The sequence below is a fragment of the Crocuta crocuta genome, unplaced genomic scaffold (assembly GCF_008692635.1).
Source record: "Crocuta crocuta isolate KB4526 unplaced genomic scaffold, BGI_CrCroc_1.0 scaffold334, whole genome shotgun sequence".
Lineage (NCBI taxonomy): Eukaryota > Metazoa > Chordata > Mammalia > Carnivora > Hyaenidae > Crocuta > Crocuta crocuta.
In genome coordinates, this window is record NW_027533260.1 from 813,643 (window position 1) to 830,188 (window position 16,546).

General features: G+C 50.2%; 1 protein-coding gene and 1 long non-coding RNA gene across 8 annotated transcripts in view; one reads left to right on the forward strand and one right to left on the reverse strand.

Annotated features, from left to right (window-relative positions):
* Positions 1-10,148, forward strand: part of LOC144217637 (uncharacterized) — a 21,472-nt gene extending 11,324 nt beyond the window's left edge. For both annotated transcript variants that reach the window (XR_013330922.1, XR_013330921.1), the window contains exons 2-3: positions 9,113-9,367; positions 10,038-10,148. This is a non-coding gene — a long non-coding RNA (uncharacterized LOC144217637). The remainder of the gene's footprint in view (positions 1-9,112; positions 9,368-10,037) is intronic.
* The window catches only part of ZNF175 (zinc finger protein 175), a 37,902-nt gene continuing 27,597 nt past the window's right edge, over positions 6,242-16,546 (reverse strand). For all 6 annotated transcript variants that reach the window (XM_077747233.1, XM_077747234.1, XM_077747229.1 and 3 more), the window contains 3 exons: positions 12,605-12,731; positions 12,248-12,343; positions 6,242-8,343 (listed from right to left, as the gene is read on the reverse strand). In XM_077747233.1, the coding sequence (XP_077603359.1) occupies positions 6,503-8,343; positions 12,248-12,343; positions 12,605-12,731 (2,064 nt within the window). In that variant the 3' untranslated portion in view covers positions 6,242-6,502. The remainder of the gene's footprint in view (positions 8,344-12,247; positions 12,344-12,604; positions 12,732-16,546) is intronic.

Here is a 16,546-nt window from a genome sequence, read left to right on the forward strand (position 1 = left end):
CCACTCCTTTTTTTTTTTTTTTTTTTTTTAGTTAATTTGTTTATTTTGAGGTGGGGTGCAGAGAGAGAGGGGGAGAGAGAATCCGCAGCCAGATCCACCCTGTGGACACCAGTGAGGAGGGCCCGCCCAGCTGCCCCCTCATCCCACCCTGCGTCAGTAAGCTTGTCGGGGCGTCCCACACACCCCCGCCCTGCCTCGGGCTTCAGGGAGCAGGGCAGAGCCTGGAAGCAGAAGTGACAGGGCTGGTGGCCCGGGGTGATGGAGACTATGCTGATCATCTTTTTCTGCATCAGAACCNCAGGCGCCCCATGAATTTTATTTTTAAAAATTTATTTATTGATTTTTGAGAGAGAGCGAGCTGGGGAGGGGCAGAACGAGGAGGAGACAGAGGATCTGAAACAGGCTCCAGGCTCTGAGCTGTCAGCACAGGGCCCGATGTGGGGATTCGAACTCACAAACTGAAATCATGACCTGAGCTGAAGTTGGATGCTGGACTGACTGAGCCGCCCAGGCGCCCCAGAACTTCGCTTCTTTAAACAATCATCATCTCAGCTGTGTTGGGAGTTTCAGGAAGGGTCCAGCTGGGTAGCCGCAGGGCGTGCTTTTCAAGGTGCTGCAGTGAATGCGCCTGGAGCTGAAGCAGCAGGGGTACCCCCACACTCTCCTCATAATCTCCAGGGCTCCAGGTAGCTCCTCCAGTGGGCTTTTCTGGGGTTCCTCACAGCACAGTGGCGGCCCTGGCCGAGAGCTTACACAGCAGGGGCTGGGTGGGTGGATCGTGGAGCCCCCCTCAGTGAGAGGGAACGGAGGAGGGCAGTCTAGGTGTAGGGAGAGTGGGTGGTCTGAGAACCATCCCAGGGAAGACACCCTTAAAACAAAAAATTGGGGTGCCTGGGCGGCTCAGTCAGTTAAGTATCTGACTTCAGCTCAGGTCATGATCTCACAATTCATGAGTTCGAGCCCTGCATCGAGCTCGCCGCTATCAGTACAGAACCCCCTTCAGATCCTCTGACCCCTCTCTCTGCCCCTCCCCAACTTGCACTCTATCAAAAATAAATAAATGTTTTTAAAAAACCCAGAAAGGTACTTTTCCACAGTTCTGGAGGCCAGAAGTCCAAAATCAAGATGTCGGCAGGGTGTTCCTTCTGGATCCTCTGAGAGAGAAACCATCCTGTGCCCCTCTCCTAGCTTCTGATGGTTGTTGGCTTTCCTTGGCTTGTAGGCACATCACTTTGATTTCTGCCTCTGTGGCCTCCTTCTCTCTGGGTCTTCGCATGGCCTTCTAATAACAACACCAGTCATTGCACTTAGGGCCACCCGAATCCAATACTTGCACATTTTATCACCTACATCTGCGTAGAGCCTGTTTCCAAATAAGGTCACATTCTGAAGTTCTGATGGGCATGGTTTTGCGGGGACGTGATTGAACCCAGCTGGGTTGTGGGGTTTCTGGGGCAGGGCCCTGACCATCCCAGCCTCACTGAGAGAGATGGCCCCTTGAAGGTCGTGATCCCCGAGGACCTGACGATGGAGCAGGTGGTGGGAAAGAAACCGCAGATGGAGCTGGGAGGCCGGTACCGGCCACCTGACTGCTGCCCACGGCACCGCAAGGTAGTGGTACTCTACTGTGGGCAAGTCCGGCACCGGCAGCACCTGCCCTTCCACTCTCACCCCTTCCTGCAGCATCTGCAACTGCACTGTGCCACGTACGTGGTGAACCAGGTTCAGCCGGAATGGGGAAAATCAGAGGCAAGAAGACGGGTTTGAGCACGGCAGTGGAGAGTCAAGACTGAGGTCTTCAGTCTCTGAGTTGACAGCATCTGGGCCAGAGAGTGCGTGTGGGGCAGGATTTATGAGCCAAGAAGAACTTGAACTGGGGGAAATCAGCCTGAGCTTTAGACTGGCCACGTCTGGGATCAGCTTAAATGGCTGTCTGAAAGGCTCAGTCCCGCTGAGTCTGGGCCTCCCTGAGACCAGGGCTGGCCAGGTTGGGCAGTGAAGCTAAGTGGTCACTTCTTTAAGTGGCTTGGAGTCCCTTAGATGTTTGTTTGGATCCCAGCCTTGCCCATTACTATTTGTGTGGTCAGAGTGTGGGACCAGTCATCCGTCCATCCATCTATCCATCCACCCATCACCTTGTCACTCAGTATAACCATGTATGAACTTGGGGAACTTCTCTGTGCCACAGTTTTCTCATTCATGAGACAGGGATGATGGTAACACTTCCATCACTGGGCTGCAGGAGGGATTCATTGAGTTAATGACTATATTAAAAGCACTGAGGCCAAGGCCTGGCACATGTGGTAGGTGCTCAGTGATGACAGCGCTAATGATCATGGGGATTCCGATGGTGGTGATGGTGGTTTTGCTGGTGATGATTAAGATGCTGCTACTGCTGTTGGTGAGGATGGGGATGGTAAGAGTGATGGAGGTGAGGTGATGGTGTTGGAGATGAAGATAGTGGTGACAGTGCTAGTTAGTGCTAATGATGAACATGACCGTAAATGATGATGGTAACAATTAAGGTGGTCACGATGGGGGCGCCTGGGTGGCTCAGTCCTTTAAGCGTCTGAATCTTGATTTCGGCTCAGGTCATGATCTCACAGTTTGTGGGATTGAGCCTCGAGTCAGGCTGTATGCTGACAGCGTGAAGCCTGCTTGGGATTCTCTCCCTCTCTCTTTGCCCTTTTCCCACTCACGATCTCTCTCTCAGACTAAAAAAAAAAAAAAAAAAGTGGTGAAGATGAAGAATAACGTAATGATGATGGGGGCGGGAGGGGGGTGCGGTCAGAGAGACAAACCCGGGCATGGTTTCTAGGCATTAGACACAGTCTTTGTCAGAAACAGACGTAGGTGGTCCTTGCTCACCCTAACCTCTGCCTCCCTCAGATGATCTCTTGCAGAGGATGATCCTTGAGAATCTTGAACACGGCCAAGGAGGCAGAGCTGAGGGACTAAAGACACTGACCCTGCCCAGGATAGGGGTGGGAATTAAAGGAAAGTTGTCCACGGGAGGTAACCTTTGAACTGTGCCCTGTGGACAGGTCTGGGTTTGCCAACTCTGGCGGGAATAGGGTCCAGGCAGGAGAATGGCTCTTGGAAAGAGGGCAAGAAGGGCCTGGCAGGTGGGGACAGGCTCCTGCCTGCTGGTGAGGGAGCACCAAGCATCTCTGTCCGTCCCAGGTGGGTAACACCGCCTTGAGCCAGGCAGGCTATGCGGCGTGGGGTGCTGGGAGGCCACGCAAGAGGAATGGGACTGTCTTCTTCCGGCATATAAACCTCCTCCCAGAGGATGACAGCCACCTCTGCATCCGTGACAGCTTCCCGGCCCTTGTGTCTGTGGCCATAGACAAGTTCAGGTACAAGTTAGGCGGGGGGAGGGGGCCATCTGTAGGGGGTGGTTGGCCAGACCCTGTGTTTCTCTGGACCCCGCCCTGTTCGTCTGTATGGTCCAGGCCCTGGTCCCTGGGGCCAGTGGGGCAGGGAAATCCTGGTAGTCAGGGAAGAACCTTCCTTTTGGATGTGGGTGTCATGGGGAGTCCGTGATAGAAGGTCATGACAGAAGTCACAGAAGGGGAATGGCTGACCAGGGGGCGAGAAAGGGTGTTCCTAGGGGTCGGGAGAAAGGGCTGTCAAGGGGTTACAAGGTGGGCCTGTCAGAGGATTGAGGGGAGGGGATATCCCAGGGGTTGAGGACCCATCTCAAGAGAAAGGGCTACCCCAGGATCAGGGGACACCAGGGAATCAGGGGTGAGTGGAGGAGGGCGAGCCCAGAAATAAAGCTTGGAGATAGAAAGCCAGGGCCAGGCCCTGCTGCCTGAAGCTCCTGGTTCCAGCTCTCTGCCTCTCCTGGCTCCCCTACCCCTCCCTACCTTGGGGGCGTTTGCCCTGGGCCCATTCACTACCTGGGGATAAGCGGCGCCGGGCTGGGATCATGAGGGACGGGGACATGGCTGCCAGGTGGGGGCCTGCAGGTCCCGCCATGGTGTCAGGGACAGGCATCTGGCCTCCCTGCCCTCCCCCGCGTAAAGCTGCAGAGACGCTCCTCTCGCGACCCTGTCAGCTCTCTGGCCGCCACTGTATGCTGGGATCCCGGGACAGAGGACTTCAGCACTCGCCCCACTGACATAGGGTCCAATACAGGTGCCCGGCTCCTGGGCTGTGTCCTGCACCACTGTGCTGTTCTCCTGCTTTCTTGCAGAAAGAAAAAAAAAGTGGGGAAAAGAGTAAAAACTGTGAGGGTGGTTGATTAGAGCGTGTTCACCCAACACCATACAGCGCAGCCACTGAACAGATGGGCTGCAGCGTGAGAGGAACGAGGCACGTGCGCCTGTGATGGGATCCGGTATATACAGAACCGAGGACAGAGCTCTGACGCGGGCGTAGGGTCCTGAGCGTAGGGGTGAGTGTGTGGACACCAAGTGCTGGTGATCTTCCATGAGGGCCGGAAGGCAAATATTCTTGGCCTGCAGCCCATGCGGGCTCTGCCACGGGTTACTAATGCCCGCCATACACAAAGGAACGGGGCTGTGTCCACTATAATTTTTATTTTAAAAAAACAGGTGGCCAACCTGCTTTGGCCAATGGCCAGTTTGCTGGCACTGGGTAAGTGGTTAAGAGCCTGTGTGAAAAGAGGAAACGTCCATACCGAGAGGTTGACGCTGGTTGTTAGGAGACGCTTGCCCTGGGTGGTGGCGGTGGGGAGGGTAGAGCTGGGCTGGTGTGAAAGAGAAGAGGTGCCCCGTGAAGGCCGGTGAACAGCACGGAATCACATTTACGCATTTACCAAAATACGCTCGTGTCTCGAGACAGGCCTACCTCGGAGATCCTGCGGGTTCAGTTGCAGACCCCTGCAAGCAAAGCGAATGTCGCAGTAAAGTGAGTCAAAGTGAATCATTTGGCTTCCCAGTGCATGTGCGACTTCTGCATGCACCAGACTATAGTAAGTTTGCAAGTGTTATGCCTAAAAACACTATAGCTAAAAAATGCCAACCAGCCTCTGAGCTCTTGGGGAGTAGTGATCACTGATCACCGTAACAGATCTAACAGTCATGAAAAACTTGAAAATACCCCAAGAGTGAGCAACATGTTGGCAGCGACATGGTGGGAGCAAATGCTGATGGGGAAAATGGCATCGAGACCGGCTGGACACGGGGCTGCCGTGAACCTTAAGTTTGTCAAGATGCAGTATTGTGTTTTCTGTCTGCAAAGCACAGTACAATGAGGCAGGTATGCCTGTCTGTGCGTCTACACCAAGGCATTAATTCTCATTCGCTGTGCAGTGCAATTTCAGGATATATGCAGCTGGGAATAAACATGAGAAACACAACTATAATAGATCCTTTTAAAAAGTATGCAAGTATGTAATCCCCCCACACCTCTGTCCCCATGCTCCAGGTTGTGTACATGTATATACATACATATGCTGAGGTGAGCACATAAACACATGCACATGACAATGTGCAGTCAGTTTGCTAATGGGGTAATAAAACCTTGGATTGTGAGTAACTTGTTCCATGCGTGTGGATAAGTGAGCAAGGTCTTGCAATAAGAGTGAGTACTGGATGCTGAATGTCACATGATCACAACTGAGCCAATGGTTCTGGAAATGCGCCTTGATATACAAGTGCTTTGGATTACAAGCATATTTCTGGAACAAATCATGCTTGCAAACCAAGGTTTTACTGTAGATGGAATATTGATATTCCATGTTTAGCAAGATTATCGTTAAATCTTTCTCACAAATTTTCCTATGAATGATCTGGCAGAAGTCTGTCTTGTACTACTTTCTACAGAAACACTTTTCTCAGGGTGTCAGTTATCCTTGAGGTTAAGGATATTTCACCTCGTTCTTTTTTTTTTTTAATTTTTTTTAATGTTTTTTATTTATTTCCAGGAGAGAGAGACAGCGTGAGCAGGGGAGGGTCAGAGAGAGAGAGGGAATCACAGACTCTGAAACAGGCTCCAGGCTCTGAGCTGGCAGTCAGCACAGAGCCCGAAGCGGGGCCCGAACCCACGAACCGCGAGATCATGACCTAAGCGAAAGTCGGACGCTTAACCGACTAAGCCACCCAGGCGCCCCTCACCTCGTTCTTAAAAGTTCTTTTCTGAGTAATTTCCTTCACATAAAACAATGTGTACCTTGGCAACAATGCAGTGCATTCCTGAGGCTTTTCTGAATCATGACTTCTATAACATACAATTGAATCAGACTCCTGGGAGATTTTTTTCCCCCAAGAAATTTATATTTAAAAAAAATTTTTTTTAATGTTTTTTTTATTTCTAAGAGAGAGACAGCGTGAGCAACGGAGGGTCAGAGAGAGAGGGAGTGACAGACTCTGAAACAGGCTCCAGGCTCCGAGCTGGCAGTCAGCACAGAGCCCGACACGGGGCTCGAACCCACGAACCGCGAGATCATGACCCAAGCGAAAGTCAGACACTTAACCAACTAAGCCACCCAGGTGCCCCTCCCCCAAGAAATTTAGAGTTTGGTTCACGTCTGTTATTGCTGATGCATACTAGGAACAGGTTTCTGGGTAATGCCTTTCACACAGTAACTACTTTCATAAGACCTGTCTCTAGTATGAGTTGTTTGGTGCTTGTTAAAATTGGATCTGTTGTTGAAGGCCTTCCCGCATTGAGAACACGCATAGGGTGTCTCTCGCGTGTGAATCCGCCGATGCACTTGGAGCTGTGGTTTTTTACTGAAGGGTTTCCCACAGTCGCCGCATTCATAGGGCTTCTGTCCAACGTGAGTTCTCTGATGTGCCACCAGCTCTGATTTCTGGACAAAGGTGGTCCCACATCTGTAGCAGGCAAAGGTCTTCCCTCTCCTGTGAGTCATCTGATGTTTGTGGAAATTGGACCTGCCATTGAAAGCCTTCCCACAATCTGCGCACACATAGGGTCTCTCCCCGGTGTGAACTCGCTGATGCTCCTTGAACTGTGACTTGGAGGTGAAGGCTTTGCCGCAGTCGCTGCATTTGTAGGGCTTCTCCCCGGTGTGAGTTCTCTGGTGCATGCTGAGGATGGACTTCTGGTTGAAGGCCTTCCCGCAGTCACGGCACACGTGCTGTCTTTCACCGGTGTGAATCTTCCGGTGTATGTTGAGGTGCGACTTCTGAGTGAAAGCTTTCCCGCAGTCACTGCACTCATAAGGCTTCTCCCCGGTGTGGATGCGGTGATGTATGTCGAGCTGCGACTTGGAAATGAAGGACTTGCCGCAGCTGCGGCACGGGTAAGGTTTCTCTCCAGTGTGGCTTCTCTGATGCACGGTCAGGTGGGCCTTCTGCACGAAGGCCTGTCCGCACACGATGCACACGTAGGACTTCTCCCCCGAATGGATTCTCCGGTGCAGGCTGAGCGTGGACTTCTGGGTGAAGGCCTTCCCACATTCGCTGCATGCATACAGCCTCTCTCCGGTGTGGATCTTCTGATGTGTGGCGAGGGTGGAGTTCTGGGAGAAGCCTTTTCCGCACTCGCCGCACTCATACAGTTTTCCTCGAGCGTGGGTCCTCTGGTGTCTGCAGAGAGACAATGTCTGGAAAAAGGCTTTTCCACACTCCTGGCATTTATGGGGCTTCTGTCTAGTGTGAGTTTTCTGATGTGTAATCAGTTCTGACCTCTGAGTGAAGACCTTCCCGCACTCCTTACACACATAAGGAACCTTCCTTGTGTGCCCAGTAAGATACACTCCAAGGCGTGGGCGCAGGGCGAGGCCTTCGGCGCATTTCCTGCACTCTTGGAGGCTTTCCATGCTGTGCAACCTCTGCTGTTCGAGGGGTGGCTTCTGGCCAAAGCCCCTCCCACATTCAGCACATTTATCGGGTTTCTCCCAAGGATGAACTTGAGGTGTGCCTGGCGGTTCTTGGCTGAGGGCTTTCGCTCGTGGATTCCCTTCACACAGGTTCTCTCCTGGATGAACGTTCCTGCAGCTGCGACTGGAAGGGCTGTGGGTGAAGAGCTGGCCTGAGCCCACAGTCCCATCGAGGTGCTCTGAGCTGCTGCTTAGATTTTGAGGATTCCCTTCTAGGTTGGGCTTCAGACTTCTTGCAAATGAGCAACATTTAGGAGGTGTTTTTTGTGAAGAAACAAGGTGGGGCCTCATAGGAGTGATCTTTCCCGGGTCCTTACACTCGCAGTCTCTCTCTGTGTCCGGTGTTTTCCTGCTGCGGAAAGCCCCATGCTGCGAAGGCCCCCTTGCCGTGGGGTCCGCATCTCCCCACAGGTCTCCTAACATGCAGCGCCACGAACCGCCTCTTGGGACCATGAGTTCCTTATCGTCGTGAAATGAAGCTTGTTCAAAAATTTTCTGTCGGGAGGTTTTGAGTCCAAACGTCCCTTCTACAAGGAGAAAAACAAGATGAACTAGACACAAATTAGCAGAGGAAGGAGGACGCATCAGAGGAGCGGCTGGAGACACAGGAATTGCAGAGTTGTGTTATACTGGCAGCGGTGGCTAGCTTTCTGTCTCTTGTCGGCTTTAAAAGCTTGTTATGTGCTCTGCACACAGTGCTTTTGCTCTGCCTTGCCCTAATGCTGAGTATATTTCATATACTTGTTGGCCACTTGTATGTCACCTGGAGAAATGTCTATTTAAGTACCTTACCTACTTTTTAATCAGGCTGTTTGGTTTTTTCCTTAATAGCAATTTTACCTAAACACAGGCTTTTACTTTTTCTTAAGATCTTCTACTCTGAGTTCCCAGACAGTGATTTCAAAATTTTAAATGGTTCACTTAGATCATAAAACTTTTGGAGAACCCAAGGAAACGTTGAAGATCCTCAACGTTAAAATATCAGAATTAGAGATGAAAAACATGGTGAAGTAGGGGGATCCGTACTTCCCGCCCGCATCTCTCAAAGAAGGGCTGAAGCCAAAGGACTCTAAACCCCAAAAGTCTGGGAAGAAGGGAGATGGAGTCTGTGAGGAAGACAGCCTCATAGGTGTGTGACTGTGAACTGGGGGAGATGATAAAGAGCCGGGACACAGAGGCATGGAGGGGAGGGAGCCCCTTTTGCAGAGAGACAAAGGGAAAGGAGAATGGCTGGGGAAGTGTAGGACTGTATCTGGACAAGAGAAAAACCTCATCCCCTCCAATCTCTAACCGCAGGGCTTTCGGAGAGATATCCCACCTCTAACTGTGGGGCTTTCCTTGGACTGGTGGCCTCGGTCTGGCACTGGACAGTGGAAGTTCCCTCCGGGTTAGGTGGTACCCCAGGGACGCGGTCGGCATCAGGAGGAACCAGTTCCCTGCCCTGAAGTGCCTTGGCTTGTGGGATTGCAAGTTGGGTGGCATCATTAACAACACACGGAGTGAGGGCGTGAGGCACGGGAGACGGCCCGCCTCCTCTGCGCCTGTGGCACAGTGAGTACAGATCCAAAGGAGTGATTTGGGACACCTGGTCCAGGAGAAGGGACCAAAGGGTCGGCATTTTTCTCCCCACAACCACCAAGGAGGGGCCTTCGGGACCCACCTACACCAAACCATGCCCAACTGCGCTGGGGAGCTGCTGGGAGCCCGTGGATGCTCCAGAAACGGCCCCTCCCCCCAAGACCAGCGCTGCTGCATTGCCGTGATTAGCTCTCGATCAATCCTTGCTCTTCAGATATATTCCCCCTTTTCTCATTCTCTCTCCCCTCCCCTGGGCTGGTTATAGGTTTGCTTAAACACACATTTAATCCATCCTCCTGATGCACGTTCTACACCTTCTTTACCTTCCTTCCTCTCTCTCTGGAATAATCAGACTATATAGTTTTTCTGGATAAAATTATCTTCGTTTTCATTTTTTTCTCCTTGCCTCCCTCCGTATTCTCCTTTTTCTCTCTCTGGATTAAGCATTTTAGTCTCTCTGCCTGGTCAGTGTTCATTTTCATTTTCTCTTTGTATGTGTTCTTCCATCAGCACCGCATCCACCCCTGCTGGGGTTTCTAGTTTTACGCATTAGACTGTGCTTTGTTTTTGTTTATTATTTTTGTTGCTTTGCCTGTGCATTTGTGTGTTCTTGTTATCTCTTTTCCTTTCCTTTCCTTTCCAGGGCTACTTCAAGGAACAAACCTAAAGTGCACATCGTGGAGAGTTCAAAACATCACTACGAGTAGAGAAATAAAACCAAAGTCACAAGAGAGACCAAGGGACACCCTTCAAAGAAGACNCTTAACAATAATGCTGCTTCCAGGGCACCTGGGTGGCTCAGTCTGTTAAGTATCCGACTTCAGCTCAGGTCATGATCTTATGGTTCATGAGTTTGGCCTGGCGTGGGGCTCTGTGCTGAAACCTCAGAGCCTGGGCCTGCATCAGATCCTGTGTCTCCCTCTCTCTCTAACCTTCTCACACTCACTCAACTCACTCTCTCAAATACAAATAAAAACTTAAAAAAAAAACAAAACCCAATGCTGTTCCAAAAAAAAGTAATTTATTCCCAAATCCAAGCATATACTTGCCTCTAATAACCCCATTCAGTTTTCTTTCCCCTAGGGTTCATGGCTGCTATGTGAAAGCAGTTACAAGTACCGTGGCTTTGAATGTTACCCCCAGTGCCACTCTCTGGGCTACCGCCATCTCCTCGGACCCTCACAAGCAGTCACTCCCTACATCCTTCATCCTGATACTTAGTTTTCAAGTAGGCTTCCATTAAACAGAAAGATTAATGCCAAAACGCTGATGGTTTTAACATATCATGTTACCCACTCTAATGACAGTCTTCGTATCTTTGAATTTACCTCAGCAGGCTATTTTGTTTCCTTCTAAAATACAGAAAAGTATTATTTTCTGCCTATCTTCAGAAATTCAATAATTTTTATATCCTGAGTGGTTTCCTCATGCTCAGTACTAAGTAGGGAGAGTATAAATCAGACCACGACAGAATCATTCTACACACAGTGTATATATATATGTGTGTGTGTGTGTGTATATATATACTGTCTACATTTATATACATTGAATATACATCTCTGTTCTAGTAGAGCACAGGAGATGAATTTAGAAATGTGGGGAGGACCTGTGTGGCTCCGTCAGTTGAATATCTGACTCTTGATTTTTAGCTCAGGTCATGACCGTACCGTTTCATGGAATCAAGCCCCATGTCAGGACTCTGAGCTGACAGTGCAGAGCCTGCCTGTGATTCTCTTTCTCCATCTGTCCTTCCACCCCTTCGCTCTAATAAACTTTTAATGTTTTTTAGTTATTTTTGAGAAAGAGAGGCAGCGCGTGATCAGGGGAGGGACAGAGAGATGAGGAGACACAGAATCCGAAGCAGGCTCCAGGCTCTAAGCTGTCAGCACAGAGCGCGGTATGGGGCTTGAATTCATAAGCCATGAGCTCGTGACAGAAGTCGAAGTCACACTTAACTGACAGCCACCCACATACATGCCCTACTCTAACAAACTTTAAAAAATACAAAAAAGAATCTGACAAAATGTAAAAGGCAGAGAAAAATGATTTGGTAAGGATTCCAATTTGTGATCTCTTGAAAAAGGAAGTGAGTCCTCCCCCAGGCATTCCCACCATGTAGTTGGCTAAGGCAGGAGAGTGGTTTAGGTGCAGGGACTGCAGTGGTTGATCTAGAGATGACCAGAAAAACCTGAGGCCTGGGTTTGTGAATAGAAGGGATGAAGTGATAACCAGATGAAAGCCTGGGGTCTAAGCTGGAAGAGCCCCAATTACGAGAAAAGAAGAATGAATATCTAGCACAGAAAATACAAACCAGTGAATTCAGGGGGCAAATAAAAAGGAAAAAGGGCTTGACGAAAACTCCACAGACATAAAGACAGAACAAGACAACAGAAGCAATGTACAGATGGAAACCCAATTAGATGACAGCTACAAGGAGATCCTCTTAACTAGCAAAATGACATTAAAACTAGAACAGCCCAAAGGCCTATCACACAGGCCAGGAGAAACCTGATCAACGCCATGCCAGTGAGCAAGCCATACGAGTGTGGGTCCCTGTGCCTTTTCACGCCAGAGCATAGATCCCAGAGCCCATCGGAGGAGCCTATGGTTCACTCAGTCACACTTAAGTATACATCTGTCCAGGGATCAGGGAAGCCCCGCCTGTGTAGCCACCTCTGAGAAATTCCCACGCCTGCCCCCCATGGCCATTTACAAGATAAGACATCACAGCGTTAGTTGTAGAAACCAGGAGAGCCAAGAGGCATGTGGCCCACACCGGGAGACGCACAGTGTGGCAGGTCAAATAATAGGCCCCCCAGAGATGTCCACATCTGCTAGGTAACAGTCACTCACCTCGACGCCTCTGATGTGGGAGCGGAGCCTCCCTTGTCCACGGCTCCTCTTCCTTTTCCATCCTGAAAATCATGTCTGGCCTGGGGATGGGATACCCTGTTTGTGAGAAGGAATATCAGATTTTGATGTCGTCTTGAGCTTTACAGGCCATTCTGCAAAGCGCTGCTTGGGCTCCTTGCAGAAGTCAACATCTTCCACTTAAGAACAAAGTAGTATTTGAAGGTGCCCCAAAGGAACAAATAGTCCGTGACAAACCAAAGGCAAACAGATTACATAATTCAGATGCCCTACTGCATCCCATGACAAGAGGGGAATCTCAGCACAGTCAGTCCCAGATGCCCGGGGCGGGGTGCTCACCCACGGAGAGGAGGAGGCTGCAGATCTCCAGCGTCACGTCCAGGTACAGGCATCTCTGGGCAGGGCCCAGCTGCTCCCACTCCTCTCTGCTGAAGTCCACGGTCACATCCTCAAATGACACTGATCCCTGGAACAATACAGCCCAGGTCAATGCAAAATTACTCCTTATGGGAGAGAGGTCACCTGTAGACTTGTTTTTAATGGTTTTTTCCCATGATATACATGGGTCTCCACTAACTACTCACTTCATGTTGTATTTTGGGGGATTAAAAGTTTCTAGGAATATCTGTCATCTCACTACATACTTGTGATTTCGTGCTTTGTTCTAGCTTTCTGATAAGAGCGCCTAAAACCCTTGAAATTTTTTATGTTTATTTTTGTTAGAGAGCACAAGCAGGGGAGGGGCAGGGAGAGAGGGACATACAGAATCTGATGCACACTCCAGGCTCTGAGCTGTCAGCATAGAGCCCGGTGTGCGGCTCAAACCCACAAGCTGTGAGATCATGACTTGACCCCAAGTTGGACATTTGAAGTAGGACTTAGCCACCCACGTGCCCCCAAAACCCTTAAAATCTCTTTAGCCACCCATGTGCCCCCAAAACCCTTGAAATCTCTTAAGTGAGGAGCCTGGTAAAGGTGTCTTATTACATTGACGAGGTGAGTGTTAGGAAAGGGGAGCTGGTTGCCAGGGGACCAAAGCAGTGATTGGAGGGCTGGCACTGACCCCCAACCTCCAGGGTGGGGGGCGCGGCTAGAGGTGGAACCAGTGGCCAATTGCTGATGATGATTCCATCCCCTGCCCGTGTTAGAAGCCTCCATAAACCCCCACAAGGGCAAGGTGTAGGGAGCCTCCAGGCTGCTGAACCAGATCCCATCCACAGGGCACCCTGACCGGCCTCAGACTGTATGGGGTCGGAAGCTCCTTTGAGTCTCACCTGATGGATCTCTTCATCTGGCTGTTGATTTGTATTATTTAATATTGTTTGCAGCAAACTGGTATCATAGCAATGGTTACCTGAGTGCTGTGAGCTACTCCTGAAAATTAATCAAACCCAAGGCAGGGGTTCTGGGAACGTCCGAAGGCCACTTGGGGTGAGGCTGACATCTGAAGTCTTGTAGGACTGAGTCCTTACCCTGTGGTATGTGACCCTATCTATGGGCAGACACTGCCAGAATGGAGTTCAGTTTGACAACAAAAGGGGCGCCTGGGTGGCTCAGTTGGTTAAGTGTCCAACTCTTGATTTCCACTCAGGTCATGATCTCACAATTCATGAGTTTGAGCCCTGAGTCAGGCTCTGTGCTCATAGCGCAGAGCTTGTTTAGGATCCTCTCCCTCCCTCCCTCCCTCTCTCTGCCCCTCTTCTTGCTCATGCTCGCTTGCTCTCTCTCAAAATAAATAGACTCAAAAAAATTTTTTAATGTTGAGAACAGATGACCCCAATAATTAAACAGTGACCGCTCACGGATAAGATGGGCTCCCTCAGGGCAAGGCCGGATGACCCTGAGGGACAAAACTGGTCAGCGCGGCCTGTGGTAATGAGCACACAAAAAATTTAGCAGGATTCCCAGGAAGACCCCTGCAACACGTTCTCACGCCCCTTAGCAGCCCCCACATCCCGGAGCCACTGCCGGAAACGGCGAGCTGTATCCTACTTGCCGCTCTGCTCCAGAGGCTGAAGACTGGGGCCTGGGTCTCCCCACCCTCGACAAGGGTACAGACCTGGCAGGGTTTGCCCATTTAAGCCTAAACCTTCCCCTCTGGAGTGGGCTTTCCATTTGCAGCTGAAGGCTGTGGTCTCCCCACTTTGCAAGACGTATGGCGGCAAAGCTTCCCCTTGCCTGCGGCCAGATCTTGGCATCCCAGGGGTTTCTGTGACGAACTGCAGGACACCCGGCTGGTGTCAAAGGGAAATGCCTGGCTGTGGGGAAATCCCCCCGAGTTAGGTGACGAGGAGAGTCATACGCACCGTGTTCTGTGTGAGTAAAGGAGGCACACAGGAGAAGCAATTTCCTTTACAACAGGTAATATGAGAGGCGCCTGGGCGGCTCAGTAAGTTGAGCAGCCAACTCACAGCTCGAGAGTTCGAGCCCCATGTCAGGCTCTGTGCTGCCAGTGCAGAGCCTGCCCGGGATTCCCTCTCTCTCTTCCTCTCAAAAATAAATAATCCTTAAAACAAAACAGGGAATACTATTCTGAGCAAAAGCAGACCTCCTTGGAAGGGTGGGCATGAAGGCATGCACCTGAGTGCTGGGGGTGGGAGAACACGAAAGACACCCGGGCGCCTGGGTGGCTCAGTCGGTTAGGCCTTTGACTTCACCTCAGGTTATGATCCCATGGTTTGTGAGTTCGAGCCCCATGTTAGGCTCTGTGCTGATAGTGCGGAGCCTGGAGCCTGCTTTGGATACTTTGGATACTGTGTCTCCCTCTCTCTGCCCCTCCCCTGTCTCCACTCTGTCTCTCTCAACTTTAAAATTAAAAAAAAATTTTTTTTAATTATTAAAATAAAGTTGCTCAGTGGCAACCTGAGACTGAGATAGGGCTTTTGGGTTCTGGATTAAATTCCACCATATGAGTGAAGGAAGGGGGGTCGCCTGCAGCTCAACTCAGTGCTGACACCATCTACCTGGAGGCGGCATCAGATCCCACAGGTGAGGGTGCGCTCCTGGGACCCCGGGTGTCACCTGTGCTTCTGACCAGCAGGGCTTGAATCAGAGGTTCCCATGACCCCCTGCTCAATTAACATGCTAGAGCGGCTCAAAGAATTAAGGAAACCCATTCACTCCATAGGATCACTCAATATAAAATGATAGTAAAAGATACGAATTAACAGCCAGGTGAAGAGATGCGCAGGGCAGGGAGTCTGGGGAAAGGGGACTAGGGCTCCCATGCTCCCCTCCAAGTGAGCCACTATTGACGCACCTCCATGTGCTCACCCACCAGGCAGCTCCCCAAACCCCACATTCTTGGGTGTTTCTGGAAGCTTTATTACATAGTTCTGACTGATTTGGAGTAAATCACTGGCTTTGGGTCACTGATTCCACCTGCAGCCCCTCCCCCCTCTATGGGGGTGAAGAGGTGGGGCTGGAAGTCCCTACCCTCCAATCACAGGGTTGGTTCCCTTAGCAACCACCATCCTTAGGGGCTTTCCAAAATTCACCTCATTTACATAAAACCCAGTGGTGGCCAGAGAGGGGTTGACAAACACTTCAGCGTTAAAAAGGTAAAAATTCGGGGCACCTGGGTGGCTTAGTCGGTTAAGCGTCCGACTTCCGCTTGGGTCATGATCTCACGGTTCATGGGTTCGAGCCCCGCGTCGGGCTCTGTGCTGACTGCCAGTTCAGAGCCTGGAGCCTGTTTCAGTCTGTGACTCCCTCTCTCTGACCTTCCCCTGCTCACGCTGTCTCTCTCTCTCTCTCTCCTAAAAATAAATAAAACATTAAAAAAATAAAAAATAAATAAAAAGGTAAAAATTCATCCCCTCTAAGGAGAAAAGACAATGTTGACAGCTGTTTGTTTTTTAAAGCTGGGACACTGTTTAAGTCTATGTAACTAACAGTCGGTCTTTTGGGAGGAGAGGAAGTGGAAGAGATTAGACCTTCCCTGCAAGGCAGCTCACACCAGGTCACAAGACTTCCATCATCTGCCACAGAGCGGTGCTTGCAAAGACTGATGTTGTTATTCACAAGCCTAGCAAAACAATCTTTTCTATGTACAAACAAAACCAAAACCACTTGTAAAGGAAAAAGTGCCCCCCGAATGTTTTTAGAAATATATGCATATGGGCTATGAGTATTATAAAATATATTTGAAAACCAGAGGCTAAGACAAATAAATATAAAATAGAAACATACAATATAAATCTGAGGGCAAGAAAAAAGATAATTCACAAAACAGAAACACCTGACATCTATCAGGATGGCTGGTATCGAAAAGATAGTAAC